We start from the raw sequence: 24,959 nt of genomic DNA, 5'->3' as shown, positions 1-24,959 counted from the left end.
AACCCCAATTAATTCCCGGGTTACCCTCTCAGGAACCAGGAAGTAGGAACAGGGAAGTGGGAAGCAATAAGGGGAAGAATTCTAGGATCAATATTGCAAAGCCATAACATGGAAAAATCAACACTCCTAAGTTACAAGGTCAGGAAAGCACCAAGTATTTGGATGCAGGACCCAGAGAGAAATGCCTCTTAGGGTGCACATTATCTTAGGAATTGAAATAAGGCTAGAATGGGTGGGATGGAGTGAGAGAAGATATAGAAAAGTTTCCGGAGAATTAGAGATACTAGTAGAGTATTCATTACTAGTCTAAGATGATTGACTGCATATGGCCATTACTTGGTGTAATATCTTGTTTTATTTTTGTGCAGCTGTGTAATCTTGGGTGACTTGTCTAAAGTCTCTGTGCCTCATCTGAAAAATGGAGATAATGGTTGTACTTTCCTTATAGAGTTGTTGGGGATATCAAATGAGTTAATATACGCAAGTACCTAGAACAGTGCCTGCGACAGAGTAGGAAAAATATGTCTTCGCTCTTCTTATACATATGCTCATAGGTTGACTCTATTCCCTGGCCCCTGTGTAAGCCTATTCTTTTCTAACAAAGAAATGATATTTTAAACAATGAAATGCCTTGGATTCTTTATATAATAGTTCACTTAATATAGAGTCAATTTTGAGCTCATTCAAGGAATGAAAAACCAAAATAAAAGCAAGCCAAACTCTGATATTTCAATGGGCAGATAAAAGAATCTCACTTACCTGAGACCTTACAGTTTGTGATTTTGAAATTGCCTCTCAGGTACTTTATAAACTCATATTGATGAGTGCAATAAACTGATGGTAAATTAAATTCTCTAGGAGATTAATTACATTTTAGCAATAAGTTAATGGTCCAAAGTTGCCTCTTTTTTTTTAAGATCACACAATACCATTCAGTTCAAATAACAGATAAGAATAATAGTATCTTATCCTTAATAGTATCCCTGAAAATCACACTGTCCAACTCTGTAATACAGTTGATGACATAAGTCTATGTTCCAGAGAGGTTAAATGGCTTCCTCTAGGTACATACCTGAGGGGGAATGAGAGCCCAGGGCTCCTGACTCTTGGTTTGCTGATCTTTCATTGTATAACAGTGAGCCAAATGAACTAAAATTTACATGATGTCTACTTACTAACTTAAAAAAAAAAATAGCATTTATTGAAGACTTACTATATTACAGGGTCTGAATTAACTGGTTTTATTTCAATTCTTGTAAAAACTGTGAAATAGGAGAATTAAATGAGTTTAAAAAGGTGAAGTTCTTAGAAGAGTCTTAACACGTTGTGGGCATTCAATAAATGTTTGCTATTGTTACTAATATTCCTTGAAAATGTATTAAAATTCTTCAGAGTTCACTAAGAAGCAGAGAGAAAGGATTTTCTCTGAAACAGATCATTAGAGGGAGTCCTATGTGTATATGGAGAGGTCCAAGGAGTATTTTTATACTACTTCATTCTTTGGTGCTCAGATTGAGTGGATGAATGAATCGTTTTTTCCTGAATAATGTGCTAACAATGCAAGAAGGGGAGACTATGCTGTGTGCCTGGAGCATGATGGTTCCCCCTCCCACAGTTCCCCAAGTGGTTCTGATGTGCACAATACTAGGAAGGAAGGTTAGAAATGTTGGACAAGCAAATGAGTTGGTATTTTTTTGACAGAGTTCTGGGCTGCACCTTGAAAATATGGCATTCATTCATTCATTCATTCATTCATCAAGATATGTGTGCAATTTGCTGGGCAACATTCTAGGCTCTGAGGAAGAATAAAACATAGCCCCTGTCCTTGAAAATCTTATAATTTGTATCATGTAGACGAATATATAAGTGATAAAATGATGGTAGCACACAAGAAATGGTAAGTGGCCCAGATACCTTCAAAGAACTATGGGAAACTTGATGAGCAAGGGATTGCTGCCTGGAAAATCCAGGAAAGCTTCATGGAGGAGGTCTTTGCATTGGCTTGGAGAGCCGTGTGTGAGTTTGTCAGGCAATGAAGATAGAAAAGGTGTTTTCAGATAAAGAACCACAGTGCAAAGGTAATTCTATATTTGGAAAACATCGTGTCTGCATAAAGGCCATGTTGATAAGGGGGTAGATAACATTGGAGAGGTTGTGTGGCAGTCCGTTGATGAAGGGCAGTTGCAAATAGGGGCACGAGATGATCAGAATTGTGTTTTAGGATAATAAGATTAGTGGCCATGTCAAGTAGGGGGAGGAAGACCAGACAGAAAGCTGTCATAATGCACCAGATGAGGAGTGAGAGGTGATGGAATGGAGAACATGGAGTGAGATATCTCAAGGAAAATTCGTAGAGTTTGGTCACTAATTGTCTTTGGCATTGACTGTGGAGAGTGAGAAATTGAAATTGATCCTGATGTTTCTGCTATTTATGGAGACAGTGGACAAGGGTAGTGAAATAGGATTTCTCAGGGGAAGCTGATGAGTTTAATATGCGTAGTGGCTTTGCCTCTGTTTGGTACTCAAAAAGTTCTTTGCATTTTGATTTTAGTTTCCAACTTGTATATATCTTGTCTACTAATTAGATTATAAGTATTTGTTGAATGAATGAACACATGTAGGCTAGTGATGGGATAGAAGGCTGTTTGTGTTAAGGGCAACTACACATAGATTATACCATGGAGGAAGAGGTGGGATTGAGAACTTCTTCGAAGTGGAAATGCTGAGGGGAGTGGGTAGTATTGCTTTAGGTGATAAGGTAAGAAATGGGAATGAGGTGGACCTTTGTGAGTCCGATGAGATGACTCTGGGGCATGGTTAGGAGTCTGGAACTGATAGGAAAGTATCTGCAGAAGATAAAGGCATGGTCAGTGCTGCGATGGTTCTTGTGGTAACATTGTAATGTTTATTATCTGTCCTTTTCATGTGGTACTCAGCACAAGCTACCTTGTTTTGCTTTGTGTATGTGTGTGCCCTCTAACGTCCCCAAGCCAAAGGTCCAAGCTCCTTGCTGGCAGGAAGCACGGTTTGGTCTACCACATAGGCTCCATAAATGTTTGCTAAGATGGCTTATTTATAGTTAGAATCACTAGAATAATGGTGAGCAATCCTGTATTCATGAAGCACAATATAAGATGTTCACAGTTTTGTTGAGTCCCTTGAGCTTTTTAAAAATTAGATTACCTCTAAGGGGTAATGAAGCATATTGCTAATGAATGTGGGCCCTGGAGCCAGACTGGGTTCAAAATCTTGCATTCTATTCACATGACTCGGGCAGCTGATTTGAACTCCACGTACCTTGGTTTCCTCAACTGCATGAAGGAGGTAGTAGTCGTACTTGCTTCGCAGGGTTTTGTGAAACTCAAATGAATTAATACAGGTTAGTCACTTAGTATGGTGCCCGGCACATGGCAAACACTCTCCAAGCATTTGGTGTTACTGCGTACGCCACTGAGTATGTCAATGAGGAAAGTGCCCCGACATTTAAAAATGTTTCCTGGGCATTTTAAAGAAGTGACAATACAGAGGCAGCTTTCTAATCTTTCACAGTGTCCTTAGCGCACAGTCAGTGGGGCTGCAGGCAAAGCCAACGTCGCACAGTTCTGGGGGCAGTTTGTATCTCAGCCTGCACTGCCACCTGCCCCTGTACGGTTCATACAGTCTGTTTCACTCGCATTCCCATGTTGTTTTTAAACCATCCCCTCTAGGATAACCGGGGAGATATTGACCTTAGGATGCCATCCGTTCATTTCATTTTAAGGAACATTTATTAAGCACCACTAGGGGGCCAGGCCCTAGGATGGAGACATGAAGAATGCTCCACGTCCCTTTTCACCACGGTCTCCACTCTGTGGGATATTGTTGCCTTCGTCCGAGCCCGGTAGGGTGAGTTGTGCAACGTATCCACTCTCTGCTGCTGCCATGTGCTCCCTTCTTGAGTGTTCACTGCACTGGGGCTCCCTGGAGGCCCAGGCTGGGGGCTGAGGTGCTGTCTTCCCTGAGGAGGTGCTGTCCACAGGGCCTGCAGACAAATGATTATGACCAGCTCAGTGTCAGCAGCAACTATGGTCATCTTGAAGCTAACCACCCCACCCATCTCCTTGCCCTCGTCACCCCATACCTTCTCCCCGCAACCCACACTGCCTCTGTCAGTCCTCTGAAAGGCCTAGTTTTAAACTGGGCTTTGAGCCACAGATGCAGCTCGGTAGCTTGGAGCCTGTGGGCCTCGGATGGTCACTCTGCTAGATGTTCTTCAAATTCCCTGCAAGCTGTAAAAGTCTGTAATCCCATAATGATGACTTAGGACTGAGGAAAGCATAGGCAGTGTTACTATTAATATTTATATTCTCAGTAATTTTCTATATAATTTTCAGTGAGAAGTTTTCGTTGTTTTAAAGAAGATACCTGTTTCAAGCTTTTAAAGATGAAATGTGTTTCAGACTGAATGTACAGTAAGATGTCATTTGGCTCCTTTGCTCTAATTAATTTCTACTCTTTTCCCTCTGATCCACAGTTTGGGGATATGGCTTCCTGTCAGTGACAGTTATTAATCTGGCATCTCTCCTCGGACTGGTTTTGACTCCGTTGATAAAGAAATCTTATTTCCCTAAGATTTTGACCTATTTTGTGGGGCTGGCTATTGGCACTCTATTTTCAAATGCAATTTTCCAACTTATACCAGAGGTAAGGAGGTTGGCTGTTTGTTTCTGTGAATAATTGGTTCTTTTAAATGTTTCAGCACTTTGTACATTTTAAGCCTCCATAATTCTTGCAGCATTTTATGGTCTGGTTTATAGTGTTTTGGGTAAGAGAAAGCTGAATCACAGCAAATGAAAAAGCTTGTCCCAAGCTGCAGGGGAAGTCAGCGTCAGAGAGAAAATTAATATTCTGGGAGGCCAGGCACCAGGACGTGCTCAGACAGCTCTGGGACACCTCGGAAGGCCTTACAACTCTATTCTGTCTCACATTTGGCAAATTTAATTTTTCTACATTCTTTTTATTATTTACTTATTTATTTCTGAAGTGCACGCAGTGTCAAATTTACTAAGATATATAACAGAATTCCTCCATGGATCAGTTCGGTGTTTTGTGACCACCTAGAGGGGTGGGATAAGGAGGGTGGGAAGGAAACGCAAGAGGGAGGAGATATGGGGATATATGTATATGTATAGCTGATTCACTTTGCTATAAAGCAGAAACTAACCATTGTAAAGCAATTATTCTCCAATAAAGATGTTAAAAAAAAATCCTCCATGTATTTACTACAGCTAAAGAAGACTAGAGGGTAAATTAGAACATGGTTGACAAACCTTTTCATTCTTTTTGACTGTGGATAAAAATCAATCGAGGGCCGATAAATAAACAGCAGCTTATTTTTTCCTTCGGTAAAATGTATTATTGATCTGCCATTGACTAGAGTGTGCTATTCAGTTCATCAGCACATGATATATATGTTTTATTTCAAATCTATAATGTGGCCGTATAAGGAAGAGAGATGGAGTGAGGAGAATAAGTGAGAGGAAAAGAGACAGGCAGGAGAAAGAGACATTAACAGGAGGGCGTCACAAAGGGCAACTGGAGAAATACATATACATGTGGACAGTATCTCCCCACTCATGCACACACAAAGATGGAGAGGCAAGCTCTGAACAAAAAGAAAATATACAGTATCACCTTCAGCTCATAAGTTTTAGAAAATTATAACTAAAGCTCCTTTTAGTTTTCGCAGCTATATATGAAAGTGGGGATGTAACTTCTTAAAGTCATAGTTTTTTTTATTATTATTATATCTAGAAAGGACCTAGGAGAACATCTACTTCAAAGCCTCAATTGTAGAGGTGAAAAAATTAAAATCCAAGGGGATTAAATGACTTGATTACAGCCATATAATCAGCTAGTAACAAAGCTAGGATGACAAAACAGATTTTCTGATTTTAAAAATTATATGTAATATATTTGATATAGTATTATATATATTAACTCACCTGATTTGTGGTGAGTCAAATTAAATTAAACAAACTGACTTGTTATGTGGACTGAGGATTGTACATTTATGATTTTGAGGTTTCCTGTTTTATTGAAAATGTAATAGTACATTAAAATGTCTATTAGGAAAATAAGAAACTTCTTCAACAGCACTTACAGAGGTTCTTTTGCCTTTCTGTGATAATTAGGGAATTATGGATATGAGCAGAGAATTATGTAAACACTAGAGAATCTATCTTTTTAATAATACCCCCAATTTACATAGTTATTTCTTTTAAAAAATTTTTTAAAAAAAATTTATTTATTTTTTATTTTTGGCTGTGTTGGGTCTTCGCTGCTGTGCACGGGCTTTCTCTAGTTGCAGCAAGCGGGGGCCACTCTTCATTGGGGTGCGCGGGCTTCTCACTGCGGTGACTTCTCTTGTTGCGGAGCATGGGCTCTAGGTGCGTGGGCTTCAGTAGTTGTGGCATGTGGGCTCAGTAGTTGTGGTGCATGGGCTTAGTTGCTCCGCAGCATGTGGGATCTTCCCGGACCAGGGCTCAAACCCGCATCCCCTGCATTGGTAGGCAGATTCTTAACCACTGTACCACCAGGGAAGTCCTGATAGTTATTTCTTTTGTGGCAAAATTATTTCCCCTTTGCTATTTTATTTTCATAACCACCGTGTTAGTTGTATAGAGTAGGTATTTTTATGCCATTTTTGCACTGTGTAAATAGGTCCGGAGAAGTCACTGAAAAGAAGATGTGGCATGGTCTCCCCAGAGACAGATGTAGAACAAGAACCCAGGCATTTTCTATACTAGACTGCTGTTCAGAGGGGAAATTTACAATGTGTGGAATGGTATAAAGCTGTGGCTTTTCACATGTTATGCTCCCCTGCTACTTTACTTATTTTAAGTTTGTGTTTCTTGTCTGCCTAGAACATCTTGACTCTATAATTTCAAACTCCGGCTCTTGTCCTGTGTCCTTTAAACACTGAATTATTTCATTCTCATCATTTGTGAGTGTGTGTGTGTGAGTGCCTGGTATCTTATATCTTTTCTTCTTTATTCTGGGGCTCAGTCCTCGATTTATTTATCTCTTTAGGACTTATTAGGATCCTCTAAGTTCAAGGGGCTCTCTCTTGGGAAAACAGTAATCCAAGTGACCTGCCATATTTACTTTAAAAAGTTGACTCTGGATATTATGGGCAAATATATTACTTTTAGAAAAAGTGGATAATCAATGTCTCATTTGTCTTAATTACCCATGTCTAATATTATCTTATAAATGTAGGAATCAGTGCTGCTTTTTTACTGCTAAAAGTTTACTTTCTCAAGGCAAGTATCGCTGAAGGTGTTATAGCTAGGAAACTATAAGGTACTCTGGGGCCTTTATTTAATAGGACTTCCTCTGGTTATAAGACTTCAGTGCTATCTCTTACAGTTTGATTACTCAGGTTTCAGAGTTTTTGTTTTATGATTTTGGCAGGTAAATTCCCAATATTACCTGGATGTGAAGGATGGACTTAGGACTGTGGTGAAAATTATTTACTGAATCAAATTAAATTACTTGGTCTTACCTGAATTGCCTTTTTTTCTCTCTTAGGCATTTGGATTCAATCCCAAAATTGACAACTATGTTGAGAAGGCAGTTGCTGTGTTTGGTGGATTTTACATACTTTTCTTTTTTGAAAGAACACTTAAGATATTATTGAAGACGTATGGTCAGGTAAATGGACTTTATTTAAAATGTTTGATGTTTTACCCACTAAAGCTACTTTATATAGGCAAATAAAGGCAGGAGTTTTATTCTTACAATTATGTGAACAGTTCAGTTATTAGACTTGTGAATGTGAGGAGAGAAAGAAAAGGATCAATATATTGATAAGTATAAGAGGAACACTTGATTCTTATTGTAGAATTTGGAGTAAATACTAACAATTTAATGTCCAATAACAGATGCACATAATTTGTATTCCATTCATATCCATCAACATAAGAAGGTATATGCACCCTAACATGAAAAAACAAAAACAGGAGAATCTAATAAATGAAGACACATTTAAAGGAAGAGAAATTTTATAAATCTAAAAAGATTATACTACATACGGAATAGATATAAAATTTTTCTCTTATAAATAAAAGCCATTAAATTCTCTACTTTCTTGCCTGTATGAGCCATCTTTGTTTCTTCTTATAACCTTTTCCTCCCTTATTTTTCTTGTAGGATGGTCACACCCATTTTGGAAATGATGACTTTGGTTCTTCTCAAGAAAAAACTCATCAACCTAAAACATTACCTGCCATCAATGGTGTGACATGTTATGCAAATCCAGCTGTCACAGAGCCTAATGGACACATTCATTTTGATAATGTCAGTGTGGTATCTCTACAGGTATTGTAATTCTCTTTACTGCATCCTTCATACTATGTGAAGACTGCTGTGCATGCAGCCAGTCAGTATTTTGCACATTTAATTGTATCAGACTTATTCCTGCCTGTGTGGGTTAAGTGGAATGTAAGTTTGTTTCTTTTTCCACTTTCCCTCTGTCAATTTACTGCAAATATGCGAGTTAAGCAATAAATTGTAGGTTGCTGGGTTGGAGCCTTTAGTATTCTCTAAGATTGTTTAACTATGTAAGAGTTACTAAGATTTATACAATGATATGTTGCAAAATTAATTTAGAGCATTTCTCTTATTTTGCAATTCTTTCGAGATACAAAAACCAAAGAATCCCTTTGAGTGATTTTGAAACTGAAAGAAGACTTGTAAGCTATTAAAATTGTGTTCATTAATTAATTGATTTAGAATTTTCATTCCCATTTTCTAAATAATGTTAATAGGTATTATTTCTTGAGCAAGTATTATATGTCAGGCAATAAGCCAGCACTTATTTTATCTCATTTACTTTTTTAAAATTTTATTTATTTATTTATTTATTTTTGGCTGTGTTGGGTCTTCGTTTCTGTGCGAGGGCTTTCTCTAGTTGCAGCAAGTGGGGGCCACTCTTCATCGCGGTGTGCAGGCCTCTCACTATCGCGGCCTCTCTTGTTGCGGAGCACAGGCTCCAGACGCGCAGGCTCAGTAGTTGTGGCTCACGGGCCCAGCCGCTCTGCAGCATGTGGGATCTTCCCAGACCAGGGCTTGAACCCGTGTCCCCTGCATTGGCAGGCAGATTCTCAACCACTGCGCCACCAGGGAAACCCTCATTTACTTTTTATAACAACTATTAAAAGTAGGGATTCTTTTCTACATGTTAGAACTACATATTAGAACTATTAGAACTAAAAGTAGGGATTGTTTTCTATGTATTAGAATTATTTGGAAATCAAACCCAAATTATGTATGCAAAAATGAGAATTTATTGGAAAGAATGGCTATCTAATGGGATAGCCAAGCTATAGGAAGATCAACTACCCTGGAACCATTAGAATTATTAGGACTCCCACTCCCTTCTCCTCTCTGCATCTTAGAGTCATTCTCTTTTTTCACTGTGGACGGGCTCCTTCATAAATGGGAAACATAGCCACTAGCAACTCCTGGGATTTATGTTTTATAATTTCGGCTACTAGAAGGAAATCGACCTGCCTCTTTAAGTCCTAAATCCAAAATTTCTGGCGAGTGTCTCCTTGGTCCAGCTTGAATTAGATGTCCACTTCTAGACTAATCTAAGTGCTTAGAGGGGTGGGCCCTTTGGATGGCCCCAAGGGAATATGGATGCGGTAGAAGAGTGGTTATTAAAAGGGAGACTGGCATGCTAGTGTCATTGGTGTCCACACACGTCTCATTTGACAGATTAAGAAAGTGGAGCTTTGGATGCTAAAAAACCTCTCCAGGGTCTCTCAGCTCATACATGACAGATCCAAAAGCTACAAAGCTACAAATACAATATAAAAGACGATAATTAAAAATAGAATCAGAAGGAAGTCAGCTAAGAAAAAAAAAGCAGAAAAAAGATATTTGGAAGACGTTATTAACGCAAATGATCGGAGTTTCCTTCTGGAAAGAAAATATGATTAGTCCTATACTTCTTCCCACCCGATTAAGGAAAATCTCAGGAGGGATTGAAAAGGCAGTTTTATGTGAGCACTAAGCTAAGAGAGGAAATTATTTCATGCAATATAATGAATGATGCTTTTAGGCAAGACTTTGCAAAGAATTTGTAAATGTTCAAATAGATAATTTCCTATAATGATTACAGCTAACCTTTATTAAATGTTCAAGGACTATGCCTAGAACTTTAGATGGATGATCTCATTTGATCCTCATAATAGCCTAGGAGACAAGCACTCTTATAATTAGGAGATTGTGGCTTAGAGAGGTTAAATAAACCCAAGGACACACATCTCCTAAGGACGAAGCTTCTCTCAGGACTGAGGCCATCTGATGCGGAAGCCTGCACTCTTACACGCCTTGCTGGATTGCCTTCATCATGTCACTGCTCTGCTAGGATCAAGATGATGACATTAACTCTTAATAAATATTAAGTTTTGTAGAGGGAAGAAGATAATTTTGGCTCATGGTCAGTGCTTTCTGAGAACAAATAAAATTGATCTGCTCAACAGTTTGACTTCAGTTTTAAAGTTTTAGGACTCCTGGTTTCCGATTCACAGTGGCCAGAAGACATGTTTGCAGTAAACACAGACACCGTGGCAAAGATGGGGTCCTAGACATGATCCTGTTTTACATAATTTAGAAATATCAATCAAACGGCCCTTCTTTCTCTGCTTCTGGTAGTAGTGCTAATATACAGGCTTTCATTCACTTAGTTAATAAACATTTATTGAGTACCTGCTCACTGTCGTAGGCACTGGGGACTCAGAAGCAAACAAATTCTTGTGAAGCTTATAGTTTATTCAGCAGAAACAGACAATATAGAAAAGAGTAAAACAAGAAAATATCAGGTAGCATTAACTATTTTGACGAAAATAAAACATGGTGATGTGGCAGTGACATGTGGAGGCTTCTTTGATCTATCAAGAATGGTCCCTTAAGAGGTCAGCGGAGAATTGGCTAATGAGAAAGAAGAACCAGCCATGAAAATATCTGGGAAAATAATGTTCCAAAAGCTTTGAGAAGAATCAAATGGGTCCCATACCAGGGAGCTGGAAGCTGAATGGCGTTGGATTTCCTGACATCAATGCTGGAGACCAGTGGCACAGTACCTTCAATATTCTGAACAAAGGCAACTGTGGAATTGTAAACCTGGGTAAACTACCAATCTAGTGAGAGAGCAGAATGAAGCTAGGAGTCTTGAAATCTACTTCTAGGAACGAGAAGTCCGCCTGAAGTAGAGAAGGTGTGTGCCAGGATGACAGCCATGAACCAGGCCTTGACATGAGCCACATAAAAAGTCCTGATGCTAATTTCCTCTGGGGGCTATTTTCTGGCCGTTTTGGTTGTAGGTATAATCTCTAGTGAAGAGAGAGATTTAAACAAATTTAGCAACACACTGTTATTTTCAGTTTTTTCTTCACATCGCATTAAAAACAAAGGAAAGAAGAGACATTTAAGAAATACTATCAGGGTCCAGATATTGCTTTAAGAGACAATAGGTAGAGAAATATGAGTGATACTGATTTTAATAATAAAATTAGAATATTTTCTAGTATTTTATATGATGAGAATATATTTAATCTGGTGACCCCATTACAATGATTGAACATGACGTGTAAAATTCATGGTTTGTTTCGAAGCCCAAGCATTGCCCTGAGAATTTTGTTGACGATTCCTGTTTTTACTGTTTTGACACAGTGAAGTTTTTCCAAATTGAAGATAATAAGAAACCATCTAAGAGTGAGTTAAGAAAAGTAGTTTAATTTGACATTGCTATCAAAAGAACACAAATTATATGACAGTCTGGATTATAACAACATGATTCTTGGTTTTTCTGGAATACAGGAAGAACAAAAGAAATGTTATAGAATAATTAAAATGCGTGACTTAGGGATGTCTTTATCAATATTCATCCAGACAATTTTGGTTCATCACTGAATACTCAGAAATGCAATAATGTTTAAGTTTAGTTGCCTTTGGTATTTTGTCTATATTCACTCATATAAAAACTATAGTTTTACATGTATTTTTAAAAATTTTATTGCCATGGCAGCGAATTTATCACAGTATGAGGATAGAAGATATTTTATTTAACAGTTTGTTGGCTTGATAATAACTTTTAAATATTTAGACAAATGGTGTGAAACTTCCTTAGTACCCTTGTTCCAGTCTCAGTAAATGTTTGCACCGCAGCCTGTGTGGCACGTGTGTGCGCGTTGCTGTGGGCATGTAGGAGCATTCATGTTCTGGGGGAAAGGTAGCAGTGATAGAGGCATAATAAGGAAGCAGTTATGAGGGACAAACTGGAGCTCAGGATTCCATTTCTCCAGTTGTCCCGTTATTGCCTCTAAGTAACGTTTCACATCTCACCCTGTGACACTTGCTCTGTTCCTTTCTCTCTCTGACTACTACGCAAACACAGGGAGAAGTCATTGCAGTAACTCTGCAGCCAGGTGGGTCTTTTTCCCCTGAGTCTACAGCTTCAGAAAGACTGTGTTTATTAGACGTTGATTCCTCAGGAAATGTCAGGTACTTCGGGGAGTGTTAGCTCTTCAAGGCCACTAGAGGGCCCATCTAGCTCATTCCTCCAGTAGTACAAAATCAGTATCTTTTTCTAAATGAAACCTCCTGTGCTTTCATTTAAGAATGAATGCTATTAAATATGAAGTGATATGAGCCACTTATTCTTCCTAATAGAAGAACAATTAATATCAGCCATTTTTAGAAACTGACTATTGTGAATTTTATGTTTAAAATCGAGGTGCAACGAAGTGGAATTTAACTGCAAAGTGTGGTGATGTTATTACTTTGTCAATAACTGAAAGGAAGTGTTACTCTACAAATATAAAGATAACATTTTTGAGGTGCTTGGGGGTATCCATGAGAGTCCAAGAGATTTTAAAAACATTTCATTCATTCAAGTATTTATTGAGTACCTAATACGTACTTGGCATTATTCTAAGTACTGAGAATTCATCAGTGGGACGGAACAAACTTTCTGCCCTTCCACAGCATAACTGAAGTATTGTATAATATACTGAAATATTATACACAAAAGTGGAAAGCATCCTTTTTTTAAGTCCAAAAAAACCAAATCAGAAGCTCTGTGTATATGTGTGGGGCTTGTCTACTGCTCTTTTTTTTTTTTTTTTTAATTTTTTTTTTTTACTGCTCTTTTCTCTTGCGTGATGGGTTTTTCTCCATTCTTGCCCAGAGGTGGGCAGGATGGTGTCCATTCCTGGCTGCCCATATTGGGAAGGAGGGTGGGAGAGGAAGGGGTCGAAGCACTGTGAATATCTGACTTGATACCCTTGTCTTCAGTACTGTATTTCACTCTAGCCTTCAGTTCGCTTTGTGTCCTTGAATCGAGGGCCTCTTCTGGTTCAGTTTCCCCAGTGGGTAAATCTCTAGTCATCATTTGGAGTGGCTGCCTTGCTGAATTGGTTTGGGAGCAATAATCTGGGGTTTTTATTGCTCCCTAAATAAATTTACAACTGATTTCCTTTTTTTAGTTCCACTCTTTCTCTTCAGAGGCAGTTGGCGCCTCCATTCTCTAAACTTTTCTGATGTTCTGGGCCCTGCATCACTTTGTTTCTTTTGACTTTTTTCCTCTGTGGAGTCAGAACTCATCCTCCTCTTTTCATCCTCCAAAATAAATATCTCAGCGCTCTCATCTTCCATTCTTTCTGTCCTTGTGACTTATGTCATTTTTAGTCTTTAATTTTAGGAAGTCTCAGGAGGGACTAGAGAAAAATATGTATGTCTAGTGTGCAGTATTTCACCAAAGACCTATTCACTACTTTAAATCATATAGCTTTTTTTTAATACATCTTTATTGGAGTATAATTGCTTCACAATACTGTGTTAGTTTCTGTTGTACAACGAAGTGAGTCAGCCATTTGCATACATATATCCCCATATCCCCTCCCTCTTGCGTCTCCCTCCCACCCTCCCTGTCCCACCCCTCTAGGTCATCGCAAAGCACCGAGCTGATCTCCCTGTGCTATGCCACTGCTTCCCACTAGCTATCTGTTTTACATTTGGTAGTTTTTGAATATCACAAGATTTAAAAACAGAAATCAGTTACTTCCTTTTATGGGGTTATACTAACAATTAGTTAAAATTGAAAATGATACATGTAATAAATTATATAAGAAGTGGTTTTCATTGGTCTTGATTGACAGATGCTTACAAAAAAGCTGGTTGAATTAGAAGCAAACACTGCCCCTACACAATCATGAGGAGGAATTCTGAGTACACCTTGGTTGTTGGTGGCCTTTGTTTTCTCACTGGATCCATCTCCATGATTCCTTGCACCCCACAGACTATTTTATCAGGCTGCAGTCTGGGGGGTTTGAAAGTCATAAAAGTTTGTACTTGAATCTGCTCTGAGTTTAGCCCACGCTTTACTAAGTCCACTTTTATTCATTTTTAGTGAACACCTTTTCACATTTTCAAGAATAACTGTTCCAAAAAAATTTTCATTACTCCACAAAATTCTCACTACAACCTTTTCTTCCTCTAATGAGGAGACTGCGAAGATTATTTGGAATCTCTGTGAACTTTGCTGTCTCACTCCATCTGTTACTAGCTGAAAAGTGCTCTGTGCATCTGCTCTCTACCTTCCCTTTTGTGTCAGAACTTGTATCCTTTCTCTTTTTTCAAGGCCAGTTCATCCACATGTGCTCATCTTTCCCATGGCCTCTTCCTGTTTCATTTATCTTTCCTGAATCTTTCCTTCTCCCCATGTCTACAAACACTGAAAGTCTGTTCTTCCTTAAACTATTCTTTTTTCCTGACTCTGCTTTTCCCTAAGATTTCTCAGATCTTCTCTACACTGTCCAATTTCTTGAAACATCAGCTAATACTGAAATAAGAATATGTGTCAGACATTGTCTTAAGTGCTTTACATATATTAACTCATTTACTGCTCAGAGTAACAACTGTATGAAGTGAGTACAGTAATTATCTCCATCTTAAGGATGTGAAACTGATATACAGAGAAGTTGAGTAACTTAGCCAAGGTCACATGGGTACCAAGTTAGGATTTAAGCGCAGGCTTCCTGGTTCCTGGGATGGTTAACCATTACCCTGACTGCACTGCCTATTATTTCCATTTGCTGACTAGTCTTCACGTGCTCCCTCCTCTTATTCATCATCTCCTCAAATGTTTAATTGTTGTAAATTAAAAATTCACTACCTATTCTCTGAAATTTCTCTCTGGAATGATACAAGTGATTTTTCTAGGTAGCAGGCTGTATTCTTAACACTCATTCTCATCCTTTCTGAAGCATTCCTGTAGTTTAGCATACATTTGAGTACCTATTATTGGCTAAATGCTAGGAATATAAAGGCAGATTTTTTACTGGAACTTACTTCCTCCCACTTGGAATTACTCATTAGATAGTTTCTGTGACATGATACTATTTTTCTCCTGCCATTTTAGCTACCATTTTCTTGGTGCTTTCTCAGAATCTCCTTTTCTTTGCAGGACAACTGGGAGGAGGAAGCAAGGGTTTTGGAGTCACATGGGGCCAGTGTTAACGTCTCGGCAATAAAATATGTTGCGTGATTTAGGGAACATTAGTTAACATGTCTGAGTCTTTGTTCACTCATCTGTAAAATGAGGAGCAAAAATCCTTAAATTAATAAGTTTTTGTGAAAATTATTTACTAAGGGCCAACTATGTAACAATGTGTCTGACATTATATGCATACAATCAATATATATTTCCCTCCCTCTTCCGTTCACCAAATTTTTTTCTTCGCTTTCCTTCATTTTTAATCATAGTGATCTCATCAAATCCTATCGCTTCACTTTTCATTCCTGTGGGTTCACTTTTAAATCTATGTGCATAATTATTTACAGATCATCATTTAGAAGAGGGCTTCTTATACTAAGCCATAAAGGCTTTTGAATTGATTTGTATTTTTTTCAGTGGGATACAGTACCACAATGAAAGGATAAAAACATACAGAATTCCATGCTTTCTCATCTTTATTATTTACCCTTTAAAACATTTGAGTGCCTTTCCTAGAAATTAGAGTTTGATTTTTAAAACTTGAAGGCTATTTGGTAGTAAAGACAACTTTCTGAATGCAAATGCCTGCAAGCCTGCCCTTGACTTCTGTCAGATAGACTAAGAGAACTTGAAACATTTACTCACCCTGGAATAAAACTTTAAAGTCCAGCGTAACTTGCCACTTGAATGATATTATCAGTTTTTGCGTTGCAGATTCTCTGTCCGAGTTGTTCAGCTACACACTCATCCATCCAGTTGTATCTGTCACACTCTGACACATTCAGTTCATTTGAAAGGACATGAAAATAATGGCACCTTAATTATGCAGGGAAGATATTTGATTGTCGTGTTATTGAAATAATTGGGCTGCATAAAACCTTTTAAAATTGAATTAAGAGTTGTAGTTAGTGCTGTTAACTTTTAAACTCTGGATACGGACATTTTATACAGATAAATTCTAAAGGTGAAAAATTTAGTGATACAAAATGTAAAAATGGTAATTTGAAAGATGAGATAGAGCACCAGTGAATCAAGTCACACGACTAGAGATAGTACCTGCAATCTAAATGAAATCAGAACTAAAGTGGAGAGGTTTGGAATGTCAACCAGAGCAACTTGCCAGAAAGGGGAACTATCCATTAAGTACCACATTTGCTCTTCCAGTTAAGACCATGTCCCAAATACGTAAATTTGGCAGAAACATTTTAGTTGATACCAAGTGTGAGGAGGGATTTTGGGTTATCTGTTGTTCCTTAAATTAGCCAGTCATTTGGCCAGCTAAGACATCCCTGTTTGCACACAGGGAGGCTGGTAGTATCACCATTGACACAGAAAATTCATAAAGAAAGAGTTTGTACTACCGACTCTTAGGTCAGCTGGGAGAATCGAATAAGGTAATGTACAGTATGTGAAAGTGCTTTGAAATGTACCCAAATCCGTACTATTTAATCTGTTTGAAAGACAAACAGTTGCTTAAGGGTCTCAGTCAGGGACTGCTATGAAATCCAAGTGAAAAGGGAATATTTTAGTTACTCATAAACATTTATACGGTTAATACTTTTTTGTAGAGTTTATAATTTTAATCCATTTGTATGCAAACATAATTAAAATGTTATGAAATTTTGAGTTCTGGGTATAACTTATAGAGTTTTAGGGTTTTCTTTTGCCTTTGTAAATAGACCACACACACAATTTAATTTCTGTTAAATAATGAATATCTTAAAGTATAAAAAAGAAAAGGCGTTCAAAAATGAGACATTCCCAGAGAAGTCTTCTCAACCTCCCTAGAAATTGCCAGAGAAATCCTGACTGATTTCTGTCCCACATATTTTTTGCCAAAGAATCATTAAAAATTCACTCAAAAAGAGTACTACTCATAGTGGACGGAAACCTTTTGTGAGTTATCAGGATAAGATGCCAAAAACTGCTTAGTTTCCAACTTGATTTACAAAATGCAGCATAAGAGAGAAAACAGAAGATCTGTTTGATGTTGGTGGGAAAAAAAGAAAGACATATTTGATAAGAGTTCCAGATAGTATTGGCCTGTCTTGGCAAGAGTTGGTCTTCTGGGATGGAAAGACCAAAAATGAGTACATGAGCCTGTGTTTCAGAAAAAATTATAGTGTGATTAACAGAAATGAAGCAGTTGGAAAGAGAACTCTGGAAGAAGGAGGGGAGGAGGAAAGATGATTACTTTTTCTCTAAATGAAAACATTTTTATGGAGGCAAAACATATGTATGGAAAAGTGCACAGAAAAGAAAATAATTTATTATATACTATGGATGCCTTAAGGCACTAGGGCTTAATTGTCTCGCAGAAACTCTGTGAGAAAGGTTGGGGTACATAGCTAGACTTGTAAGAAATGGGTCATACAGTACGCACATATGTAATTTTATTGAAGAACAACAAATTGCTCTCTAAACTGTTACGCTTATTTACACTCTCAGCAGTAGCACAATTCACATTTTCTCCACATCTTTAGCAATTGTTGGAAATTTTAGACTTCAAAAAATCTATTGCTTATTTAATGAATTTGGAACGGTATCTTTCTGTGATTAACCTTTGTATGTTTCTGATTACTAGTGAAGTTGAGCATCTCTTCATATGCTTATTGGCCATTTTACTTTTGTGTTTCCTGTTCATCTATGTCACACATTTTTAGTTGAGTTGCTTATCTTTTTTCTTATTGAACTGAAAGAAAATGTATTTATTTATTGAAAGAAAATTTATTCCGAGTCTTGTTAAAATGGCAAGGAAGACTTTATTCAAGATTATAGAGATAGGGGTCAACTCTATTACAATAGAGTAGAGAGATGGGGCTCAACTCGGAATATAGCAAAGACAGCTGAGGATTTATGGCTAACAAGCAGAGTGAGGATGTCAGTGGATAGAGAATTACTAAGAGGAGACATCAAGAGTAAGAGGGATCATTGTTAAACCAACTTGACAGCATTCTTGCTAAAGGCAGGCCAAGATGATCAGATATCAAGAATATGGGGATTCTTACTAAACTGACTTAGCAGGATTCTTGCTACAACTGGACTCTGGAAGGAGGGGCAAAGAAGCCCATGACTGAGGTCTAGTTGAGAACAGGGCTCAGAGGATCCTGCCTAAAGTTTAGTCAAGGATACTCTTTGTCATTTGTAGGAGTTTTGTATATATTCTGGATGCTAATCTTCATTGATTAAATGGATTACAAATATATTCTCAAAGTCTCTGACTTCTCTTTTCACTTTGTTTATATTTTATTTTTTAAAAGTTTTAATTGTAATGTAGTCAAATATATCACTAGTTTTATTCAAGCTTCCTACTTTCTGTGTTTTGTTTAAGATAGCTTCCCTTTGCCAAAGTAAAGAAGATATTCTTCTGTATTTTTTTCCAAAAGGTTTAATATTCCATGTGGAATTTATTTTTGTATATAAAAAAAGAGACACTTTTTGCTTTCTGTATAGATAAGCAGTTTACCTAGCTTCTTTTATTGAATAGATCATCTTATCTCTGCCATATGTCAAGTTTCTATATATCAATGTGTTTATATCTAGACTTTTTATTGTCTTTCATTTGTCTATTAAAAAATTTCTGCCTTATTACCACAGTACCTTAATTATTATAATTTGTAGTGAACATAGAATGCCTCAAGACAAGGCTCTTCACCTTGTTGTTTTCACTGAAAGTTATCTTTGTTCTTCCCTATCAATATTTTGGGGATTTTTATTGACATTGCATTGAACCTAGAGATCAGTTGAGGGGCAGCTAACATCTTTATGAGATTTCAGATTTTCTTTGTTTTGTAATTTTCTATAAAAACGTCTTTAGAGTGTTCTGTTAGATTTATTCCTAATTACTTTGTAGCTCTGCAAGTATTATACATGGTATTGTTTGCAATTCCATTTTCTAATTAGTTATTATATAGGAGTACATTGAATTCGGTATATTGATTTTAAACCTGCAGTATTGCTGAACTCTCCTGCAATTCTTTGTATTTTATTTATTTACTCTGGGATTTTCTGCGTAGATGTCAATGAGCAAAGAAGCAAATTTTTTCTTCTTTTACAATTGTTATAACTCTTTTTTTCTTATTACGATGGCAAGGATTCACAGGGTAATGCTGAGTAGAAGTAGTGATAGCTGGTGTTTCGTCTTGTTTCTGACTTTGATGGGTACACTTCTAAGTTCAGTAGGTTGCTGGCTTTAGTTTGTTTTTTTTTTCAATAGATACCATTAATTAGATCAAGAAAGTTCTCTCATATTCAGAATTTACTAAGAGTTTTTCTGTGTTGAATTTTATTGGAATTTTTTTCTTTTTCTGTACTATAAAGTATGGATAATCTATACTTAGTTAATTTTTTTAAATTTTAAATTATTTATTTATTTATTTATTTTTGGCTGTGTTGGGTCTTCGTTTCTGTGCGAGGGCTTATCTTTCTAGGTGCGGCAAGCGGGGGCCACTCTTCATCGCGGTGCACGGGCCTCTCACTATCACAGCCTCTCTTGTTGCGGAGCACAGGCTCCAGACGGGCAGGCTCAGTAGTTGTGGCTCACGGGCCTAGTTGCTCCACGGCATGTGGGATCTTCCCAGACCAGGGCTCGAACCCATGTCCCCTGCACTGGCAGGTAGATTCTCAACCACTGCGCCACCAAGGAAGCCCCCTTAGTTAATTTTTTTACTTTAGTTTTTTCATTTTATAAATTTTAATTAAAAACTTAAAAAAATGTTTGTTATTTAAAAATTTTAGAACTCCAGGAGGAAAAATGTATCTCTATTAAGAATCTGCAATGCTTCTCTCTTTCTGAGAAGAATTTTTTTTTTTACTTTTAGAATTGAGGACTCTTAAAGCAGAGTGAAAGACTAAATGAATAAATAAGAATATTTTCTGGCAAAATTGTGTCATTTCTGAACTACAGTATTATTCAGTAGGTGTTAATTGATTAGTAACATGAAAGTTAGAGCAACTTTGTTTTGTCAAAAGAACTTGAGCCAAAATAATGCCATTTGCAACAACATGGATGGACCTAGAGATTACCATACTAAGTGAAGTAAGTCAGACCGAGAACGACAAATATCATATATCACTTATATGTGGAATCTAAAAAATGATACAAATGAACTTATTTACAAAACAGAAATAGACTCAGAAACATAGAAAACAAACTTATGGTTGCTAAAGGGGAGGGAAGGGGGAGGGATAAATTGGGAGTTTGGGATTAACAGGCACAAACTACTATATATAAAATAGATAAGCAACAAGGACCTACTGTATAGCATAAGGAACTATATTCAATATCTTGTAATAACCTATAATGGAAACGACTTTGAAAAAGAATATGCATATATGTTTACACACACATATATCTGAATCACTTTGCTGTACACCTGAAACTAACACATCATTGTAAATCAACTATACTTTACCACTAATCAGGTTACTTTACTTTTCTAAAACGATTTCTTTTCATCTTTAAATTGGCAAAAGTCTCTACCAATCAGGATTATTACAAACGAAATGAAATATTTTAAAAGTAATGAAAAAGTACAGCTATGAAGTAAATATTAAATCTTATTACTACCACGTCCATATTACCAAACATGACCATCTTCCTGAGAAGTTATGGGGATTAAGTGAGAGCAACAACAGCCAACCTTGTGTGTGGCCTCAAAGCCACAACGTTCTCTATTTCAATGGCAGAATATTGATTGGGCAGCTCTTCATTTCGAGTAGGGAGCTTGGTACAAAGTTGTGGGCTCATATGTCAGGTTTATAAGCACAAGTCAACTGGAAGGAGGAAAGCATTTTATGAATGGGTTTTCTGTGAAAATATGATGGGGTACATTTTGAAGGTTCAAAAATAGATGGATTACTTCAGTGCAGGAGCAATTTATAGTCAAGAGTTATATTAATGAAGGTTTCCAGAAGAGTTGAGAACAGGGTTTTCATGGAAGTTTGCAGAGAATAAAACCAAATAGCAAGTTTGAATAAAGGATAGGAAGGCAGTTGGATTTTGAGGTTGATTTGCTTTCCCTTTAGACCAAAACTTCTCAGCGTCAAAGTTCATTAGAAGACACTTTTGGTGCACAAAGTCCCATGCGGTAGGCAATGCTGTCCTCAGGACCATTGGAGAGGAATGTAGAAGAAAATGGCCAGGGGCTGGGGTGGGATGGAGTGGTGCTACGTTTCCAGCAGTAAATAGAAGAAACCTCATAAACCTTCAGTATACTGCAGACTCTCCTTGATAATATGTCTTTGTTCACATTGCCCCAGCGCAGAGTAATGATTGAGAATAATCAATCAGCTTCCATAATAACAAGTTTTTCTGAAGATGGAGAACTGCTGTGTGTGGGGGGCAGGGGGAGAGAAAAATTTGGAAGAATTTTCAAGAAAGTAGAGATTGGAGGTTCTGCCCTGACAGCTGAAACTACGGCCAGGAGGAGAGGTCTGAAGGGTATTTAGAATGGTGCTGTGTGTACTGAATAAGTCTTTCCTCGGTGTTTTCAAAAAGTTCTTAGTAAAGAATTTATAAATTTTCAGTGCTTCTGAAGTCAGATATAGCTACTTTTTAGGGATTACTTTGCTGCAGTAGGCTATAAGGAGAGGAAATGCCGGATTTAATAAATAGATGCAGAAAAAGACTAGAGAAGTGAATTATTTCAAGGAGTTTGTCATGGAAGGGAAGAAGAATGAGGGAGAACAGCAGTTCAGGGGAGGATCCAGATTCAGGAGTTCATTAATCTAAAGGAGATTGCAGACAGAGGAGAGGCTGGAGCGGACGGCGAGAGGGTGGGAAGCAGAGAACAATGGAAGTCGTGGCCAGAAGGTCTGATGCAGCAGATTCTTAGAGAAGAAACTAAAAGGGAATTAGAACACGAGTGGAACTGCTGATCTTCAAAAGGAGAAGGGTTTTTATTCTGAGATCTAGTGGAAGGTGGAGAATGTGTTTGTGGGCGGAGGGGAGGGTGTGTGTCAGATGCCTCCATCTCAGGCAGGTGGGAAGTAGCAGTAAGGAGCGTGGGGTTGGCGAAGAGAGGAAAAGCTTGGAATAGGTTCTCTGTTAATGTAGTTAAGAGGTGATTAGAGAGGATAACAGATTGCTGGGCAGAAAGGCAGATTTCTCAACCCTGAGCCTGTGTCCTTACTTTCAAGAGTGGAAATGTTGACCTTTACATCCTGGGCTCACAAACTCAAGCAATACTCTGCATGGGTGCAAGGCAGAGACGGTGATACTCCACCTGGGTAGACTCCCACACTGTTGCAGACCCCGAGAACAGCATGCCTGCAACCTTTGGAGGGTTCTGGGAACCAGGGGGTCACATATGAAAGTAGCCTGCTCCTGTGTACGAAGTTCCAGAAATATCGTTTTGCGCTCTGCCTCCTGAAAGCTGTCCCTGCACAGATTTTCTTTTCTCTGGTCTGTGAGCCATAGTCAGTGTCAGGTAGAGCAATCCATCAATAGGCATGTTAGATTTCTGTTACCTGTCACTCCTGAATAATTAACAGCAATAATTGTGATGGCGGTAGTTAGTGGTGTGATGTTGGTGGTATAGATCTTGTGCAGGGAATATACTCAGTACTAGACAAATGTTATTCATGTACAACCTCGATTGGTAGGTGTGATTATCTCCATTTCACAGATGAGGAAACTGAATTTCAGAGAGGTTAGGATTTATTTGAAATTAGATCTGTCAAACTCAAAGTTCTTTTACCAAAGCCAAGTTGCTTTCTGATGTGCATGTTTCTCATCAGTTAAAATGACTGCTTTTTAAAAACAATTTTTTTGTTGAATGAAAGGTTCTTTAAATTCTATAGTGCTTTATAATTTTCAAAAGTTTCACACAGATGTCTTCATATAATCCCATAATAACCCTTTTTTTGGTCTCTTACCCCTATTATATTGCCCCTCCACCCGTTCCCTCTCCCCACTGGTAACCGCTAGTTTGTTCTCTGTATCTGTGAGTCTGCTTCTTTTTTGTTATTTTCACTAGTTTGTTGTATTTTTTAGATTTCACATATAAGTGATCTCATACAGCGTTTGTCTTTCGCTGTCTGACTTATTTCACTTAGCATAATGCCTTCCAAATCCTTCCATGTTGCTGCAAATGGCAAAATTTCATTATTTTTTTATGGCTGAGTAATATTCCATCGTGTGTATGTATGTATGTATGTATCTATCTATCATCTATCTCACATATTCTTTATCCATTCATCTGTCGATAGACATTTAGGTTGCTTCCATGTCTTGGCTATTGTAAATAGTGCTGCTATGAACATTGTGGTACATTTATCTTTTTGAATTAGTGTTTTTGACTACTTTTAATGAAAACCAAATATAAATACATTTTTTGTGGGAAAAAATTCTATCCACTTATTAAGAATCTACCATGTACTTGGAATTCCTTAAAGGTACATATATCCATGTAAAAATAGTTATAGCGTGGTGTGATGAGTACTTTAGTAGATTTATACACAAGTTGCTGTGCTGAGAAAGATGTGGCACATGTTGGGGTGGGAAGTGATGCAGATGAAGTGGGCCCAGATGCTTTCCTGAGAAGATGATGCTTGTACCAATCGTGAAGGATAGGTGTGAGGTTGCTAAGTAAATAAGATAGGATGAAATGGTAACCTAGGTGCAGAGGATACTTCCAATTATTATTTGTAAGCATTTGGCCATTTCTAATTTTTAAAAATTTAAGCAAGTACCCCTGTAGGGCAGGTCTTAAGAATCCCCCTTAGGAAGCTGTTTGATGAAATGCATGAACTTTTGCAACAGAAGAATATACAGACCCACCAATTGTTACATACAATTTAAAGTATGTACACCCCTACAACTGAAACACCCTTACAACCTCCCAGCTAATCGTCTCTGATGTAGAGAGATACTTGATAAAAGAAAATAAATGCCCAGGGGTGGGAGTAGAGAGCACTGTAGTAGGTGCCTTACAGATACTATGTTTAATTCCTACAAAAGTCCTGGAAAATAGGTATTAAGTCTATTTACAGATTTAATTAAGACTCAGTTAAGTTAAATAACTCACACAGGTTCACACAGATAATAAATGGCAAAGTTACGATGAGATCCCCTCCTGGGGTCTTGAGTTCCAACCCCATGTTCCTTCCGTATATAGGCATGACACGACCTTCCTAATGGGAACATTGCTCTAATCAGTTCTGATTTCTAACCATGAACTTACAAATGAACTTTTGCAATGCAACTTGAGGATTGCCTGAAGAATGAAACCTCATTAAATTTGACTCTGCTAACCTGTCATAGCTAATAACGTATGATTTGTTACATTTTGCTTATAGACTGGGCTGTAGAGTACTTTGGCATCCTCTATAAAAATTGCTTTTGAAATAATTTGTTAGGAAGATGCACCTAAAGTTTTCAAGTTATCTCAAGAAACAACAAGTTGTTATTTGT

General features: G+C 37.6%; 1 protein-coding gene across 1 annotated transcript in view; it reads left to right on the top strand.

The window, feature by feature from the left end:
* Window positions 1-24,959, top strand: part of SLC39A8 (solute carrier family 39 member 8) — a 69,428-nt gene that overhangs the window by 27,817 nt on the left and 16,652 nt on the right. The window contains exons 4-6 of the mRNA XM_068542502.1: window positions 4,514-4,683; window positions 7,573-7,695; window positions 8,194-8,361. Coding sequence (XP_068398603.1) covers window positions 4,514-4,683; window positions 7,573-7,695; window positions 8,194-8,361 — 461 coding nt within the window. The remainder of the gene's footprint in view (window positions 1-4,513; window positions 4,684-7,572; window positions 7,696-8,193; window positions 8,362-24,959) is intronic.

The sequence above is a fragment of the Eschrichtius robustus genome, chromosome 4, assembly GCF_028021215.1.
Source record: "Eschrichtius robustus isolate mEscRob2 chromosome 4, mEscRob2.pri, whole genome shotgun sequence".
Classification (NCBI taxonomy): Eukaryota; Metazoa; Chordata; class Mammalia; order Artiodactyla; family Eschrichtiidae; genus Eschrichtius; species Eschrichtius robustus.
This window is presented reverse-complemented; position numbering and strand designations above follow the sequence as displayed.